This window comes from Coenobita brevimanus, chromosome 8 (genome assembly GCF_032717465.1).
Source record: "Coenobita brevimanus isolate Jiangsu-jjx chromosome 8, ASM3271746v2, whole genome shotgun sequence".
In the NCBI taxonomy this organism is placed as follows: domain Eukaryota; kingdom Metazoa; phylum Arthropoda; class Malacostraca; order Decapoda; family Coenobitidae; genus Coenobita; species Coenobita brevimanus.
Window position 1 is genome coordinate 7,586,102 of NC_136961.1, and position 20,051 is coordinate 7,606,152.

At 36.6% G+C, this 20,051-nt stretch overlaps 1 protein-coding gene across 1 annotated transcript in view; it reads left to right on the top strand.

Moving 5' to 3' along the window:
- Positions 1–20,051, top strand: part of LOC145406371 (organic cation transporter protein-like) — a 240,965-nt gene that overhangs the window by 91,515 nt on the left and 129,399 nt on the right. The window contains exon 7 of the mRNA XM_080277539.1: positions 766–851. Within this exon, the coding sequence (XP_080133665.1) occupies positions 766–851 (86 nt within the window). The remainder of the gene's footprint in view (positions 1–765; positions 852–20,051) is intronic.

The window sequence follows — 20,051 nt, forward strand, 5'->3', positions numbered from 1 at the left end:
TATGTATGATGAATCAGCAATGTTAGCAATTCATCGGTGAACAGTTTGGGTGATTTCGCTAGGTTCGCCCAATGGAACAATGCTTATTTCACCTCTATTTTTGTGTAAAATCCAATTTACTCTTGTACCACATGTTTTTTTTGTTTGTAATAAATACATATCAACCTACTTTTATTGGTTTCCCAGACTTATAATATCATAGAAAACGTGAGAGCCACAGACCACCTCCACAGAACACGGTACCAGGTGTAACGAAGGTATACCTGTTTAGGCCACTTATGGACCCCGGTGAACACTTTCTTTGTGATTGGCCATTGTTTCTCACCAAAAGCGGAAGTTTTAGCCCAAAAAATTTTGGTTCAAAAATGGTCGGGATTGGGGGGTGTCAGTGGTGGAAAAGTGGTCGGGACGGGGCGGGTTAAAAAGCATTAGGAGAATAACATTAAGGTGATTTGGCCATGTGGAGAGGATGGAGATCGTCTGACTAATGAGGACAGTGTGTGTGAGTGAGGTGGAGGGGGGGGGAGGAAGGGGGGGGCAAGGATGAGATGGAGGGAAGGAGTGGAGAGGTAAATGAAAGGGAGTGTGAGCTGAGAGCAGGGCATTGAAATGGCGGGGAACCGGGTGACATTGTGGTGATTTATATATTTGTGGCCACCCCTTACGGGATTAAGGCTTCTGGCACTAGAAAGACAGATAAGAAAAAATCTCCTTCCTGTATATCAGTACTAACTAGTAATCATTTTCGTTGTCTTATCCGGCCAGGCTGCTTCAGGCAAGACGACTGATGAAGTACGCTCAGTCACCTCCAGACTTACTCAATCTCTCAACCAGTTGATGATGCTATTTAGGTATGTGTAACACAAAAAAGTTGTTGATATATATATATATATATATATATATATATATATCCCACAGCTGAGGTGCCCATGGGGAGTCTTATAGTATATATAGAGCCAGTAAATGAGAGTCAAGACGATTTTCCAGTTCATATTTATTACAGGTGACTAGTTTCGCCAAAACATATCCCATCTTCAGACCTAAAAACATTTTAAAACGCATATTGCAGGTTTTATCAATGCTAAAATATTTACATAAGAACATCAAAAATGTTACCAAAAGGAGCGTGTAGCAATGACTGAACTCTGTAAATATAACCAAAATATATATGAAAAAAATATATTTTGATAAGTAGGCTATAGCAAAGTCGAGGAATAAAAATGAGAGTGTTACCTCGGTGAGTCGGCAGCAATTACTGAAAATCATGAACATAATAAATCCTACGGAAAAGTATCATGAAACTTCTGAGACATCAATAGTCTATTTTGAACCAAAGGAACCAAGGAAATAATCAGTGACCCAAGTATCAAAAAGCTGATTCATGGCAACAAAACAGTATTATAACCTAAAGGTAGACAGCTTTGTTGATGATTCATAGTTATTTAAAGAAGGCTTAAGTTTCTGTATGTACAGTCGCCAAACTTTCCACCTGGGCCACCCAGCCGCAAGAGGTGGGTAACGGGTGTTGGCAACAGTGTATCTGTTTGTTCGTGTGTACATGCTCGACGAAAGTTCGGATCATCAACTCTTTTCGTCCGTAGTGAACCTCCGTCAGACTCAGAGTCAGAGTTCATTCCATAGATGGCTGGGTACGGAGTTGGGTGGAGAGAAAAATGTCGCAGGAGTAAGGCGGCTCTCCCATCGGCGCAGCCAGTTGCATGAAACTGGTCGCACGGAAATCTGAATGCCAAAAATCGCGCTGACCAAGGCCAAATAAATGACTATATTAATTTTATAATGCGATAATATATATAATGATATAAATGTATACTATTGTATATAATACAACAATGTATATTATACTATACTTATTTGGCCTTGGTCCGTGCAACTAGCGGCAGACAACAATTCCATGCGACCGGTTTCCTGCAACTGGTCTAGCCGGTGGGAGAGCTGCTTAAGGGGGGAGCTTGGCATGGTGAAGACCAGGGCAGGCACTGGACGGGGGAGGGGGGGGGAGGGTTACGCTATTCATACCGTCAGTGATAATAATTGCCGAACTAGTTTTTGACATCCATTAGCATTCTTCTAAATATTTGCATTCTTAACAATACTAAACATTTTCTATGTTGTTTTTACATTGTTACCAAAACATGTTAATGCACTATATACTGGAATTGCTTCAGGCCTCTCTCTCTCTCTCTCTCTCTCTCTCCCTATATCAGTAATTCCATTTCATTTAGTGATCGCTTGATACCATTATCAGTATAGGTTGAAGAGAAATGCATTTACCTAGCATCTACATCCAGCTACAAGTATGATTACCTGCCACAGTCACATCATGAATTACATTGGTCAATAAACTTTAGGATGATGTTCAGACACTGTTAACGGTTGCTTATTTCCTCGTTGAGAGTACTTCAGGCAGATGTTTGTATGTGTTCTATGGTGCACCACGGAGAGGTAGGAGGTTAAAATACTGTCACCTCAACAGGCAGAGTTTATGCATACCGTTGTCGAATGTGGCTATTATATCGGCTATGATAATGACTTACCGTATTATACTTCATATGACTATGGTCATTACAGCACACCTTTGTAGTCCGATGATCTAACAAAAGACTGAGTTACACATTACAATGATAATTGATTGTGAGCGGTGCCGCTTTTGTGTGAGGTCACACATTTACACGCTCATCGACTATTCATCGAACAACATTATCTCACATTATTGCAAGATGAAGACACCACAGCTACATCATAGTATGCAAAAGCTTCCAGTCATTTTAAGCACAATTGCTATTGATTCATGAATTGTTGGGAGATTTATATCACCATTGTCTGTGATATTACTTACGTGATTGGTAAATGCAACATACCGAACATGAAATTATCATTACAGGCTGGAACACTGAATTTTTTTTATATTTTTTATCTATTATTATTATTATTATTATTATTGTTATTTATCCCAAGAACCTAGGCGCTTTAGCGCCCGTCACCGAGGCCCGGGGTGCGAGGATTTGTGATGTTGGTTGCTGACTGGCTGCTGTTAAGATCTAGGTCATAAGATAATTGGAGAAACCCATCTCCTCTGACGGGGGTGGAACCACGTCACACGGATCGGCTGGCGGAAGCGTTAACTACCACGTCACCCACAGTACTGTTTCACATACTTAATATATATCAACTATCAAAACAATTGCCGTGTGTGCATTGCAAACACAGTGATCCACGTAACGATTAAGTGATGAGCCATGGGTTTATCATGAAAAAGATTACGTTTATAAATATGTAATATATGTAAAGATGTGATCTTTTAGATTATTTTACTTATTGTTTTCAATACTTGCATTATCCAATACTTTCAAGAAGTTCCTTTAAAATTCTATCGGCTAAAAATTGACTACTGAATATTGGGATGAACTCTGAGGTTCACTACGGAAGACAAGAGTTGATGATCCGAACTTTCTTCGACCATGTACTCACGAACAAACATATACTGTACACTGTTGCCAGCTCCCGTTACCCACCCCTGACGGGTGGGTGGCCCAGGTGGAAAGTTTGACGACTGTACAAGGACTCCAAAATTCGCAATTCCATTCTATCAGTACTACTATGTAAAATACTGAAATTATCCATATCATAAGTATGAAAAAGCAGCTGGGGTTAATGAAGTGTATGCAGATATGATTAAGTGTAGTGAACAGAGTGGAATGGAGTGCTTGTTGGAGATTTGTAAGAAGACACGGATGAGTGAAAAAAGGCTGTGATTGTACCCCAGTACAAAAATAAAGGTGAGCGAAATGAGTGCAAGAATTATCGTGGCATAAGTTTATTGAATGTGGTAGGGAAGGTATATGGAAGAATTATTATAGAGAAAGTAGGAGAGATAGATATCAAAAGATCTAGTGAGTGATGAACATTATGGATTTAGGAATGGCAGGGGATGTGTGGATCAAATATTTCCAGCGAGATATAGCAAAGAAGGCTTGTGATAAGGACCATAAGTTGATTATGGCATTCATGGATCTGGAAAAGGCATACGACAAAGTAGACAGAGAAGGATTGTGGGAAGTTTTGCACATGAACGTGTAGATGGTAAGCAGCTAGGTGCCGTCAAGGGTTTTCTTTTTTATAATATGGAAACAAAAAAATTTAGACAAATTATAATTAAAGGTTCCAGTTGCAGACAGGATGAGACGTACTGGGATATTCAGTGTATTTTGGATAATTCATACAAGATTCATGAGACAGATCAAAAAAAAAAAAAAAAAAAAAAAATCTAGTGAACAAAAAATTTGATTTCATCACAAACTTATAATTTTCTTTTTGCTTCTGGACCTGTCCCAGGAATCTTGTATGGATTACCCAAAATACATAAACTGGATGTCCCAGTACGTCCCATCTCACCTGCAGTTGAAACCATTAATTATAATTTGGCTAATTTTCTTGTTTCCATATTGAATAGCCTCACCTCAAACAACTTTTCTGTTAAGAACTCTATTAGTTTTGTACAGAAGTTAAAGCAGCTTTAATATGCACATCCTGTGGGCATGGCAAGCTTTGATATTAAAGTCTATTCACAATTATCCCACTAAAAGACACTATAGACATTTGCATTGCTGAACTATATAAAGGTCAGGAACTAGTCAATAATTTAACAAAGCAGCATTTCGAATCCCTTTTAGACTTGGCAGTTAACGAATCCTTGTTTATATTTAATGGCAAATTTTATACACGAGTTGATGGAGTGGCTATGGGATCCCCACTGGGCCCCATATTAGCTAATATATTTCTATGTTTTTATGAAGGAAAATGGTCATCAATTGTCCTCTAAGTTTTAAACCATTTTTATCGTAGGTATGTCGACGATTGCTTCTTATTGTTCGAAGAATCTGATCATGTAAAGTTTCTAGACAACCTGAATTCCTAGCATCGTAATATTAAGTTCACATTTGAAATTGAGAATAATAACTTTCTCTCTTTCTTAGATATTAATCTAACCAATTGTGGCAATTACTTAGATACTTCTGTTTACAGGAAGGAGTCAATCACTGGTATGGGTCGAAATTTTCTATCATTTGTGATTGTGGTGATGAAGGTCGTGGCAGGGAGGGATGGTGACCTTCTTGCTCAGAGCATGGTGGAGAGATGCAGTGGTGGCAGTAATGTACAATGCGACCGTCATGATCACCATCATCACAAAATATATATATATATATATATATATATATATATATATATATATATATATATATATATGTTACACATACATACAATAGTCCCTCAACTATCTCGATGCTCAGTATCCGGACGTGTTCATTATTCTGACGCTGGACCTTGGCTTTATTAAACTATTATCCAAATTTACTTGCTAATATCTGGGCTTAAAAGACCCTGAGAACTTCGGCTTGCCAACCGACATGTTCAAACATTCGGTAACATTGCCGCTGGGCTTGAGTCGTGAGCAGGAAGTAGTCCGTAGCCCACAACGAGAGCTAAACTGTTCACCTTTTACTGAATGGTCAAAGCTGCGCACTCATCCGATCACTTCCAACGAACTTCCAGCACCCGAGTAATATGACTATAACCCACAAGCAGTGTCATAATATCCGTACGCATCCCCACCAAATGTTCAGTGTCTCACAGCCACCAAGCAAAGTCTTTCCCAACTGCCACCACCATCGAACACAGACCACAAGCCACAAGTACATGTTAGTTGACAGTGGCCGTCCACCTCTCTACCGAACGTCAAGTGTCGTGAGGCCACCAGCCTAAGTCTTTCCCACCCACCACCACCATCGAACGCAGACCACAAGCCACGAGTACATATTCGGTGACAGCGTCCATCCACCTCTCTGCTGAACATCCAATGTCATGTAGCCACCAGGACACACACACACACACACACACACACAAATGGTCCTGATGAAATTTCATGTTGGGTGCTATGTGAATGTGCAAAGGAGTTAAGTAAACCATAATTTTTCATTTTCAAGAAATCCTTGAGTCAACGTAAACTACCTCATATCTGGAAGAAAGCAAACATTGTTCCCTTATTCAAGAAAGGGAGTAGACAAAATCCACTTAACTACCGACCAGTGTCACTAATCAGTGTTTTAAGTAAGGTATTAGAAAAGCTTATAAGAAAAGCTTGGGTAAATCATTTAGAAGAACACAATATGATAACAGAAAGACAGTTTGGTTTCAGAAAAGGAAAATCATGTCTTACTAATCTGTTGAGCTACTATGACACAGTAACAGACACATTACAGGAAAGACAAGGATGGGTGGACAGTATCTATTTAGATTTCAAGAAACCATTTGACACAGTACCACATTAAAGACTTTTATGGAAACTGTACCATTAAGGAGGAATTCGAGGCAAACTGTATTGTTGGATGCAAGATTTTCTCATGAAAAGAAAAATGAGAACAGTAAGGCTACTAAGGGGAAATTACTCATCATGGAAATAAGTGACTAGTAGAGTACCACAGGGCTAAGTGCTGGCACCAATCATGTTTTTAGTATATATAAATGATATAGACAGTAACACTGGAAATGAAACCTATCTAAATATGTTTGCAGATGATGCAAAAATACAAAGGAGAATTACTAACACAGACTCTTGTAAAGAGCTACAAGAAGAATTAAATAAACTTCATGAATGGAGTAATACATGGCAAATGGAATTCAATGTGGACAAGTGTCATGTAATCAAGTTTGGTACAAGTGGAAAAAGACCTGATTGGGATTATATGTTAGGAAATAAAACTCTACACATATCAGAAAGAGAGGACCTAGGTGTGATTGTAAATAACAGACTATCTCCGGCTGACCACATTAGCGAGAAGGTATGGAACATGTATACACTGCTTGCCAATATGAGAATAGCGTTTACATACATAAATGAAGACATGCTAAGAAAGATAATAAGATCATTCATCAGACCAACCCTGGAGTATGTATCAGTAGTCTGGAGTCCTCATCTCAAAAAACACATAGACAAGATTGAAAAAGTTCAAAGGGCCGCTACAAGATGGGTACCAAGCTTAAGGGATCTAAGCAATGAAGAAAGACTAAATAAACTGAATCTACCAACACTACAGGAGAGAAGGAAAAGAGGTGACATGATTATGGTATATATATGCATATCAGGGAAGGAGGAAATAGACATAAATGATTACTTAGCGTATGGGGAAGCATCAGGAAGAGGACACTGCAAAAAATTGCATAAAAAGAGAGGTGATAAAGACGTAAGGAAACTTAGTTTCCCAAATAGAGCAATTGATCAGTGGAATGCACTACCGAATGAAATAGTGTGTGCCAAAACAATTCACAAATTTAAGGATATGTACGATAAATATGGTTTAAGACACGGGAGGGTACGAGCTTGACTCAAAGATACAATTAGGTAAATACACACACACACACACACACACACACACACACACACACACACACTCACACATACACACAGGGAGTCATCAGATGTAGATGTCCGACATCGGCGCTCCGTAACAAAATAACACGGCCAGTGGCATTACCTAAATTAGTATCTTTGAATGAGTCAAGCTCTGTAACAGGTTAGACTAAATGATTTTTCATTATTAAAAGGAAAAAAAAAAAAAGTTTAAACAAGACTGGTTCAAACAACAAAGAACCACGAGGAAAAAAAATGCGCTGAGGCAGCTGGGTTTGTTTGGACTACAGCAACATGGGGAAAGTGTACATACTCTGTAAGTACATACTCTGTACATTTAGTATTACAAAATGGATACATCAGTAAAACAAATTTGGAAAAGAAAAGGGATAAAAGTAAAAAGCAATATGATGATTTCTACCAAGAACTGGTTGAAGTGGAGACTCACAATAAACTGATTGAACGTGTACACAAACTAGAAATGGCTTTCAAAAATGAAATTGATGAATTAAAGAAGCAAATGCACTTGCAAAAGGAAGAGATAGAAAAACTAGGAAGGGAGGCCAGTAAGAAAGACACAACCATCAGTGAACTAACAGTGGAATTGAGTACGCTTAGGAAGAAAGTGAGTGAAATGGCAAGTACAGTAGTCAATCACGAGAGTGTTATGGAAGAGTTAAAAAATGACACAGAGACAATTAGGCAAGCAAGCAGTCTTATGGACCAGAGCAGTGATATTGAGGAGAAGATAACACAGGTGAATGAAGCTGTGCAAAGCTACAAAAATGATGTAGAAACCACGTATGCTGAAATGGTGAAAGTAAAGAAAGACTTAGAAACAAGGGTGGAGGAAAAAAGCATTAAAAAGGAAGTGAAAAGAATAATCCAAAACAATCCAAAGTTAGTCAGAGATTCAGTAGAGATAAACAAATCAATAGTAATCACTGGTATAGAAGAGGAAGAAGTTAAAAACAAGATCATAAGAGACAAAAAAGAGATGGGAAATGTAATGAGCTTACTGAAAGAAGTATCAGAGGATATCTGTAGTAAAGACATAGAGGAACACAAAAGGTTAGGGAAATACGAGAAAAGCAAGACAAGACCTCTAAAGGTGACTTTCCAGAGCGTAAACACTGTGGAAGAGATACTAAAAAATGCAAAGAATCTTATGGAAAAAGAGGAGTTCAAAAATGTATGGATAAAAAGATGCCTAACACAAGAGGAACTGGAATTACTGAAAGAGAAATGGGAGGAAGCAATAACAAAAAATGAGGGAAGATCAGAAGAGGAGAAGAAGAAATTTTTTTTACAAAGTAATAGGATTGCAGGTACGAAAGTGGTACACAAACAGGATGGAAGAAAAAGGAGGAAGGTAGTAGAACCATGTCATGACAAGTATATAAACAAGATGATAAAGTTGATGTACTCAAATGTGGATGGAATGGTATCTAAATTACTAGAGATGAATGATTATGTCAGAGAAAATGAACCACAAATAATATGCCTAACTGAAACAAAATTAACACCAAGGATATCCAATGACATACTAAACTAAGAGAAATAAAATATATGGAGAAGAGACAGAAATTTAAAAAAAGGAGGAGGAATTATAATATTAACTAAGAAAAATCTAAAAATCAAGGAAATAAAATAAGATATACCATCACAAGTAGAACTGATTGCAGTAGAGATCGACACATCTGAAGGAAAAGTAACTGTAGCCAATTTGTACATGCCACCCAGATCAAACACATGGGAAAGAGACGAATATGAGGACCTGGCAGAGAGTACAATTCAGAGTATAAGATCACTGCTACATAAAATGGAAGAGAAATCGGAAAGAATTATACTAACTGGGGACTTTAATACAAATATAAATTGGAATACTGTAGATATAAATAGCCAAGAAAGCTGTTGGGACCAAAAGCTCCTGGATCTCGTACAAGAGTTTTTCTTAACGCAACATGTGAGGGAAACCACCAGAAAAAGAGGACTTGATGTACCTTCAGTGCTAGATCTAATATTTACTAGGCAAGAAAATGATATTGACAGTTTAATGTATCACCCTCCACTCTGCAAAAGCGATCATGCAGTACTAAATTATAACTTCAGGATAGCATATGACATAGTAAACAACAATGACAGTTACAAAAAGAGCCTAAACTATAAAAAGGGAAATTATCAAAACCTAAAGAAGTATTTCTTAGAAGTTGATTGGAAAAATGAGCTTAGAGGACAAGATTTAAATGCTGTATATAAAAAATTTTGTGAATTTTATGAAATAGGAGTCCAGAAGTACATCCCACAGCACAAAGAAGCAGGTAAGAAAATACAGAAATGGTTCAATACAGAATGTAAAAAATCAAAAGAAAGAAGAGATTTGTTGTGGAATAGATACAGAAGACCCAATAGTGAAAGGGCGTATAATAATTACAAACAGGCAAGAAACGACTATACAAGGATAAGGAGGGAAGCTCAAAAACAGTTTGAGGAGGATATAATAAATAAAAGTATTTATCAACCAAAGCTGTTTTACAGCTATATCAGAAGCAAAACCGAAGTTAAAGATATAATACAATCCATTACGGACGAAGGAATCACTTATACACAAGAGAAAGATTTTTGTGAAGCACTAAATAAGAATTTCCAGTTAGTTTTTACAGAAGAAAAAAATTTTGAGAGGGACTATGTGGAACACGCATGTCCACACATACTTCCAGATATACAAATAGCGGAAAAAGTAATACAGGAGGAGTTAAGTAGATTAGACAGAGGAAAGGCAAGTGGTCCTGATGAAATTTCATGTTGGGTATTACGAGAATGTGCGAAGGAGTTAAGTAAACCATTATTTTTAATTTTCAAGAAATCCTTGAGTCAAGGTAAACTACCTGATATTTGGAAAAAAGCAAATATTGTCCCCTTATTCAAGAAAGGAAATAGACAAAATCCACTCAACTACCGACCAGTATCACTAACCAGTGTTGTAAGGAAGGTATTAGAAAAACTTATAAGAAAAGCTTGGGTAAATCATCTAGAAGAACACAGTATGATAACAGAAAGACAGTTTGATTTCAGAAAAGGAAACTCATGTGTTACTAATCTGTTGAGCTACTATGACAGAGTAACAAACACAACACAGGAAAGGGAAGGATGGGTGGAAAGCATCTATTTAGATTTCAAGAAAGCTTTTGACACAGTACCACACCAAAGACTTTTACGGAAACTGTACCATCAAGGAGGAATTCGAGGCAAACTGTTTTGTTGGATGCAAGACTTTCTCATAAAAGGAGAAATGAGGACAGTACTACGAGGAAACTACTCATCATGGAAAGAAGTGACTAGTGGAGTACCACAGGGTTCAGTGCTGGCACCAATCATGTTTTTAGTGTATATAAATGATATAAACAGTAACACTGGAAATGAGAGCTATCTGAATATGTTTGCAGATGATGCAAAAATACAAAGGAGAATTACTAACACAGACTCTTGTAAAGAGCTACAAGAAGAATTAAATAAACTTCATGAATGGAGTAGTACATGGCAAATGGAATTCAATGTGGACAAGTGTCATGTAATCAAGTTTGGTACAAGTGGAAAAAGACCTGATTGGGATTATAAGTTAGGAAATAAAACCCTATACACATCAGAAAAAGAGAAAGACTTAGGTGTGATTATCAATAACAGACTATCTCCGGCTGACCATATTAGCAAGAAGGTATGGAACATGTATACACTGCTTGCCAATATGAGAATAGCGTTTACATACATAAATGAAGACATGCTAAGAAAGATAATAACATCATTCATCAGACCAACCCTGGAGTATGTATCAGTAGTTTGGATTCCTCATCTCAAAAAACACATAGACAAGATCGAAAAAGTTCAAAGGGCCGCTACAAGATGGGTACCAAGGTTAAGGGACCTAAGCTACGAAGAAAGACTAAATAAACTGAATCTACCAACACTACAGGAGAGAAGGAAAAGAGGTGACATGATTATGGTATATATATGCATATCAGGGAAGGAGGAAATAGACATAAATGATTACTTAGCGTATGGGGAAGCATCAGGAAGAGGACACTGCAAAAAATTGCATAAAAAGAGAGGTGATAAAGACGTAAGGAAACTTAGTTTCCCAAATAGAGCAATTGATCAGTGGAATGCACTACCGAATGAAATAGTGTGTGCCAAAACAATTCACAAATTTAAGGATATGTACGATAAATATGGTTTAAGACACGGGAGGGTACGAGCTTGACTCAAAGATACAATTAGGTAAATACACACACACACACACACACACACACACACACATACACACAGGGAGTCATCAGATGTAGATGTCCGACATCGGCGCTCCGTAACAAAACAACACGGCCAGTGGGATTACCTAAATTAGTATCTTTGAATGAGTCAAGCTCTGTAACAGGTTAGACTAAATGATTTTTCATTATTAAAATGAAAAAAAAAAGTTTAAACAAGACTGGTTCAAACAACAAAGAACCACGAGGAAAATAAATGCGCTGAGGCAGCTGGGTTTGTTTGGACTACAGCAACATGGGGAAAGTGTACATACTCTGTAAGTACATACTCTGTTCATTTAGTATTACAAAATGGATACATACTTCAGTAAAACAAATTTGGAAAAGAAAAGGGATAAAAGTAAAAAGCAAAATGATGATTTCTACCAAGAACTGGTTGAAGTGGAGACTCACAATAAACTGATTGAACGTGTACACAAACTAGAAATGGCTTTCAAAAATGAAATTGATGAATTAAAGAAGCAAATGCACTTGCAAAAGGAAGAGATAGAAAAACTAGGAAGGGAGGCCAGTAAGAAAGACACAACCATCAGTGAATTAACAGTGGAATTGAGTACGCTTAGGAAGAAAGTGAGTGAAATGGCAAGTACAGTAGTCAATCACGAGAGTGTTATGGAAGAGTTAAAAAATGACACAGAGACAATTAGGCAAGCAAGCAGTCTTATGGACCAGAGCAGTGATATTGAGGAGAAGATAACACAGGTAAATGAAGCTGTGCAAAGCTACAAAAATGATGTAGAAACCACGTATCCTGAAATGGTGAAAGTAAAGAAAGACTTAGAAACAAGGGTGGAGGAAAAAAGCATTAAAAAGGAAGTGAAAAGAATAATCCAAAACAATCCAAAGTTAGTCAGAGATTCAGTAGAGATAAACAAATCAATAGTAATCACTGGTATAGAAGAGGAAGAAGTTAAAAACAAGATCATAAGAGACAAAAAAGAGATGGGAAATGTAATGAGCTTACTGAAAGAAGTATCAGAGGAAATCTGTAGTAAAGACATAGAGGAACACAAAAGGTTAGGGAAATACGAGAAAAGCAAGACAAGACCTCTAAAGGTGACTTTCCAGAGCGTAAACACTGTGGAAGAGATACTAAAAAATGCAAAGAATCTTATGGAAAAAGAGGAGTTCAAAAATGTATGGATAAAAAGATGCCTAACACAAGAGGAACTGGAATTACTGAAAGAGAAATGGGATTAAGCAATAACAAAAAATGAGGGAAGATCAGAAGAGGAGAAGAAGAAATTTTTTTTACAAAGTAATAGGATTGCAGGTACGAAAGTGGTACACAAACAGGATGGAAGAAAAAGGAGGAAGGTAGTAGAACCATGTCATGACAAGTATATAAACAAGATGATAAAGTTGATGTACTCAAATGTGGATGGAATGGTATCTAAATTACTAGAGATGAATGATTATGTCAGAGAAAATGAACCACAGATAATATGCCTAACTGAAACAAAATTAACACCAAGGATATTCAATGACATACTAAACTTAGAGAAATACAATATATGGAGAAGAAACAGAAATTTAAAAAAAGGAGGAGGAATTATAATATTAACTAAGAAAAATCTAAAAATCAAGGAAATAAAACAAGATATACCATCACAAGTAGAACTCATTGCAGTAGAGATCGACACATCTGAAGGTAAAGTAACTGTAGCCAATTTGTACATGCCACCCAGATCAAACACATGGGAAAGAGACGAATATGAGGACCTGGCAGAGAGTACAATTCAGAGTATAAGATCACTGCTACATAAAATGGAAGAGAAATCGGAAAGAATTATACTAACTGGGGACTTCAATACAAATATAAATTGGAATACTGTAGATATAAATAGCCAAGAAAGCTGTTGGGACCAAAAGCTCCTGGATCTCGTACAAGAGTTTTTCTTAACGCAACATTTGAGGGAAACCACCAGAAAAAGAGGACTTGATGTACCTTCAGTGCTAGATCTAATATTTACTAGGCAAGAAAATGATATTGACAGTTTAATATATCACCCTCCACTCTGCAAAAGCGATCATGCAGTACTAAATTATAACTTCAGGATAGCATATGACATAGTAAACAACAATGACAGTTACAAAAAGAGCCTAAACTATAAAAAGGGAAATTATCAAAACCTACAGAAGTATTTGTTAGAAGTTGATTGGAAAAATGAGCTTAGAGGACAAGATTTAAATGCTGTATATAAAAATTTTTGTGAATTTTATGAAATAGGAGTCCAGAAGTACATCCCACAGCACAAAGAAGCAGGTAAGAAAATACAGAAATGGTTCAATACAGAATGTAAAAAATCAAAAGAAAGAAGAGATTTGTTGTGGAATAGATACAGAAGACCCAATAGTGAAAGGGCGTATAATAATTACAAACAGGCAAGAAACGACTATACAAGGATAAGGAGGGAAGCTCAAAAACAGTTTGAGGAGGATATAATAAATAAAAGTATTTATCAACCAAAGCTGTTTTACAGCTATATCAGAAGCAAAACCAAAGTAAAAGATATAATACAATCCATTACGGACGAAGGAATCACTTAAACACAAGAGAAAGATTTTTGTGAAGCACTAAATAAGAATTTCCAGTTAGTTTTTACAGAAGAAAAAAATTTTGAGAGGGACTATGTGGAACACGCATGTCCACACATACTTCCAGATATACAAATAGCGGAAAAAGTAATACAGGAGGAGTTAAGTAGATTAGACAGAGGAAAGGCAAGTGGTCCTGATGAAATTTCATGTTGGGTATTACGAGAATGTGCGAAGGAGTTAAGTAAACCATTATTTTTAATTTTCAAGAAATCCTTGAGTCAAGGTAAACTACCTGATATTTGGAAAAAAGCAAATATTGTCCCCTTATTCAAGAAAGGAAATAGACAAAATCCACTCAGCTACCGACCAGTATCACTAACCAGTGTTGTAAGGAAGGTATTAGAAAAACTTATAAGAAAAGCTTGGGTAAATCATCTAGAAGAACACAGTATGATAACAGAAAGACAGTTTGATTTGAGAAAAGGAAAATCATGTGTTACTAATCTGTTGAGCTACTAAGACAGAGTAACAAACACAACACAGGAAAGGGAAGGATGGGTGGACAGCATCTATTTAGATTTCAAGAAAGCTTTTGACACAGTACCACACCAAAGACTTTTACGGAAACTGTACCATCAAGGAGGAATTCGAGGCAAACTGTTTTGTTGGATGCAAGACTTTCTCATAAAAGGAGAAATGAGGACAGTACTACGAGGAAACTACTCATCATGGAAAGAAGTGACTAGTGGAGTACCACAGGGTTCAGTGCTGGCACCAATCATGTTTTTAGTGTATATAAATGATATAAACAGTAACACTGGAAATGAGAGCTATCTGAATATGTTTGCAGATGATGCAAAAATACAAAGGAGAATTACTAACACAGACTCTTGTAAAGAGCTACAAGAAGAATTAAATAAACTTCATGAATGGAGTAGTACATGGCAAATGGAATTCAATGTGGACAAGTGTCATGTAATCAAGTTTGGTACAAGTGGAAAAAGACCTGATTGGGATTATAAGTTAGGAAATAAAACCCTATACACATCAGAAAAAGAGAAAGACTTAGGTGTGATTATCAATAACAGACTATCTCCGGCTGACCATATTAGCAAGAAGGTATGGAACATGTATACACTGCTTGCCAATATGAGAATAGCGTTTACATACATAAATGAAGACATGCTAAGAAAGATAATAACATCATTCATCAGACCAACCCTGGAGTATGTATCAGTAGTTTGGATTCCTCATCTCAAAAAACACATAGACAAGATCGAAAAAGTTCAAAGGGCCGCTACAAGATGGGTACCAAGGTTAAGGGACCTAAGCTACGAAGAAAGACTAAATAAACTGAATCTACCAACACTACAGGAGAGAAGGAAAAGAGGTGACATGATTATGGTATATATATGCATATCAGGGAAGGAGGAAATAGACATAAATGATTACTTAGCGTATGGGGAAGCATCAGGAAGAGGACACTGCAAAAAATTGCATAAAAAGAGAGGTGATAAAGACGTAAGGAAACTTAGTTTCCCAAATAGAGCAATTGATCAGTGGAATGCACTACCGAATGAAATAGTGTGTGCCAAAACAATTCACAAATTTAAGGATATGTACGATAAATATGGTTTAAGACACGGGAGGGTACGAGCTTGACTCAAAGATACAATTAGGTAAATACACACACACATACACACAGGGAGTCATCAGATGTAGATGTCCGACATCGGCGCTCCGTAACAAAACAACACGGCCAGTGGGATTACCTAAATTAGTATCTTTGAATGAGTCAAGCTCTGTAACAGGTTAGACTAAATGATTTTTCATTATTAAAAGGAAAAAAAAAAGTTTAAACAAGACTGGTTCAAACAACAAAGAACCACGAGGAAAATAAATGCGCTGAGGCAGCTGGGTTTGTTTGGACTACAGCAACATGGGGAAAGTGTACATACTCTGTAAGTACATACTCTGTTCATTTAGTATTACAAAATGGATACATACTTCAGTAAAACAAATTTGGAAAAGAAAAGGGATAAAAGTAAAAAGCAAAATGATGATTTCTACCAAGAACTGGTTGAAGTGGAGACTCACAATAAACTGATTGAACGTGTACACAAACTAGAAATGGCTTTCAAAAATGAAATTGATGAATTAAAGAAGCAAATGCACTTGCAAAAGGAAGAGATAGAAAAACTAGGAAGGGAGGCCAGTAAGAAAGACACAACCATCAGTGAACTAACAGTGGAATTGAGTACGCTTAGGAAGAAAGTGAGTGAAATGGCAAGTACAGTAGTCAATCACGAGAGTGTTATGGAAGAGTTAAAAAATGACACAGAGACAATTAGGCAAGCAAGCAGTCTTATGGACCAGAGCAGTGATATTGAGGAGAAGATAACACAGGTAAATGAAGCTGTGCAAAGCTACAAAAATGATGTAGAAACCACGTATCCTGAAATGGTGAAAGTAAAGAAAGACTTAGAAACAAGGGTGGAGGAAAAAAGCATTAAAAAGGAAGTGAAAAGAATAATCCAAAACAATCCAAAGTTAGTCAGAGATTCAGTAGAGATAAACAAATCAATAGTAATCACTGGTATAGAAGAGGAAGAAGTTAAAAACAAGATCATAAGAGACAAAAAAGAGATGGGAAATGTAATGAGCTTACTGAAAGAAGTATCAGAGGAAATCTGTAGTAAAGACATAGAGGAACACAAAAGGTTAGGGAAATACGAGAAAAGCAAGACAAGACCTCTAAAGGTGACTTTCCAGAGCGTAAACACTGTGGAAGAGATACTAAAAAATGCAAAGAATCTTATGGAAAAAGAGGAGTTCAAAAATGTATGGATAAAAAGATGCCTAACACAAGAGGAACTGGAATTACTGAAAGAGAAATGGGAGGAAGCAATAACAAAAAATGAGGGAAGATCAGAAGAGGAGAAGAAGAAATTTTTTTTACAAAGTAATAGGATTGCAGGTACGAAAGTGGTACACAAACAGGATGGAAGAAAAAGGAGGAAGGTAGTAGAACCATGTCATGACAAGTATATAAACAAGATGATAAAGTTGATGTACTCAAATGTGGATGGAATGGTATCTAAATTACTAGAGATGAATGATTATGTCAGAGAAAATGAACCACAAATAATATGCCTAACTGAAACAAAATTAACACCAAGGATATCCAATGACATACTAAACTTAGAGAAATACAATATATGGAGAAGAGACAGAAATTTAAAAAAAGGAGGAGGAATTATAATATTAACTAAGAAAAATCTAAAAATCAAGGAAATAAAACAAGATATACCATCACAAGTAGAACTGATTGCAGTAGAGATCGACACATCTGAAGGTAAAGTAACTGTAGCCAATTTGTACATGCCACCCAGATCAAACACATGGGAAAGAGACGAATATGAGGACCTGGCAGAGAGTACAATTCAGAGTATAAGATCACTGCTACATAAAATGGAAGAGAAATCGGAAAGAATTATACTAACTGGGGACTTCAATACAAATATAAATTGGAATACTGTAGATATAAATAGCCAAGAAAGCTGTTGGGACCAAAAGCTCCTGGATCTCGTACAAGAGTTTTTCTTAACGCAACATTTGAGGGAAACCACCAGAAAAAGAGGACTTGATGTACCTTCAGTGCTAGATCTAATATTTACTAGGCAAGAAAATGATATTGACAGTTTAATATATCACCCTCCACTCTGCAAAAGCGATCATGCAGTACTAAATTATAACTTCAGGATAGCATATGACATAGTAAACAACAATGACAGTTACAAAAAGAGCCTAAACTATAAAAAGGGAAATTATCAAAACCTAAAGAAGTATTTGTTAGAAGTTGATTGGAAAAATGAGCTTAGAGGACAAGATTTAAATGCTGTATATAAAAATTTTTGTGAATTTTATGAAATAGGAGTCCAGAAGTACATCCCACAGCACAAAGAAGCAGGTAAGAAAATACAGAAATGGTTCAATACAGAATGTAAAAAATCAAAAGAAAGAAGAGATTTGTTGTGGAATAGATACAGAAGACCCAATAGTGAAAGGGCGTATAATAATTACAAACAGGCAAGAAACGACTATACAAGGATAAGGAGGGAAGCTCAAAAACAGTTTGAGGAGGATATAATAAATAAAAGTATTTATCAACCAAAGCTGTTTTACAGCTATATCAGAAGCAAAACCAAAGTAAAAGATATAATACAATCCATTACGGACGAAGGAATCACTTATACACAAGAGAAAGATTTTTGTGAAGCACTAAATAAGAATTTCCAGTTAGTTTTTACAGAAGAAAAAATTTTGAGAGGGACTATGTGGAACACGCATGTCCACACATACTTCCAGATATACAAATAGCGGAAAAAGTAATACAGGAGGAGTTAAGTAGATTAGACAGAGGAAAGGCAAGTGGTCCTGATGAAATTTCATGTTGGGTATTACGAGAATGTGCGAAGGAGTTAAGTAAACCATTATTTTTAATTTTCAAGAAATCCTTGAGTCAAGGTAAACTACCTGATATTTGGAAAAAAGCAAATATTGTCCCCTTATTCAAGAAAGGAAATAGACAAAATCCACTCAACTACCGACCAGTATCACTAACCAGTGTTGTAAGGAAGGTATTAGAAAAACTTATAAGAAAAGCTTGGGTAAATCATCTAGAAGAACACAGTATGATAACAGAAAGACAGTTTGATTTCAGAAAAGGAAAATCATGTGTTACTAATCTGTTGAGCTACTATGACAGAGTAACAAACACAACACAGGAAAGGGAAGGATGGGTGGACAGCATCTATTTAGATTTCAAGAAAGCTTTTGACACAGTACCACACCAAAGACTTTTACGGAAACTGTACCATCAAGGAGGAATTCGAGGCAAACTGTTTTGTTGGATGCAAGACTTTCTCATAAAAGGAGAAATGAGGACAGTACTACGAGGAAACTACTCATCATGGAAAGAAGTGACTAGTGGAGTACCACAGGGTTCAGTGCTGGCACCAATCATGTTTTTAGTGTATATAAATGATATAAACAGTAACACTGGAAATGAGAGCTATCTGAATATGTTTGCAGATGATGCAAAAATACAAAGGAGAATTACTAACACAGACTCTTGTAAAGAGCTACAAGAAGAATTAAATAAACTTCATGAATGGAGTAGTACATGGCAAATGGAATTCAATGTGGACAAGTGTCATGTAATCAAGTTTGGTACAAGTGGAAAAAGACCTGATTGGGATTATAAGTTAGGAAATAAAACCCTATACACATCAGAAAAAGAGAAAGACTTAGGTGTGATTATCAATAACAGACTATCTCCGGCTGACCATATTAGCAAGAAGGTATGGAACATGTATACACTGCTTGCCAATATGAGAATAGCGTTTACATACATAAATGAAGACATGCTAAGAAAGATAATAACATCATTCATCAGACCAACCCTGGAGTATGTATCAGTAGTTTGGATTCCTCATCTCAAAAAACACATAGACAAGATCGAAAAAGTTCAAAGGGCCGCTACAAGATGGGTACCAAGGTTAAGGGACCTAAGCTACGAAGAAAGACTAAATAAACTGAATCTACCAACACTACAGGAGAGAAGGAAAAGAGGTGACATGATTATGGTATATATATGCATATCAGGGAAGGAGGAAATAGACATAAATGATTACTTAGCGTATGGGGAAGCATCAGGAAGAGGACACTGCAAAAAATTGCATAAAAAGAGAGGTGATAAA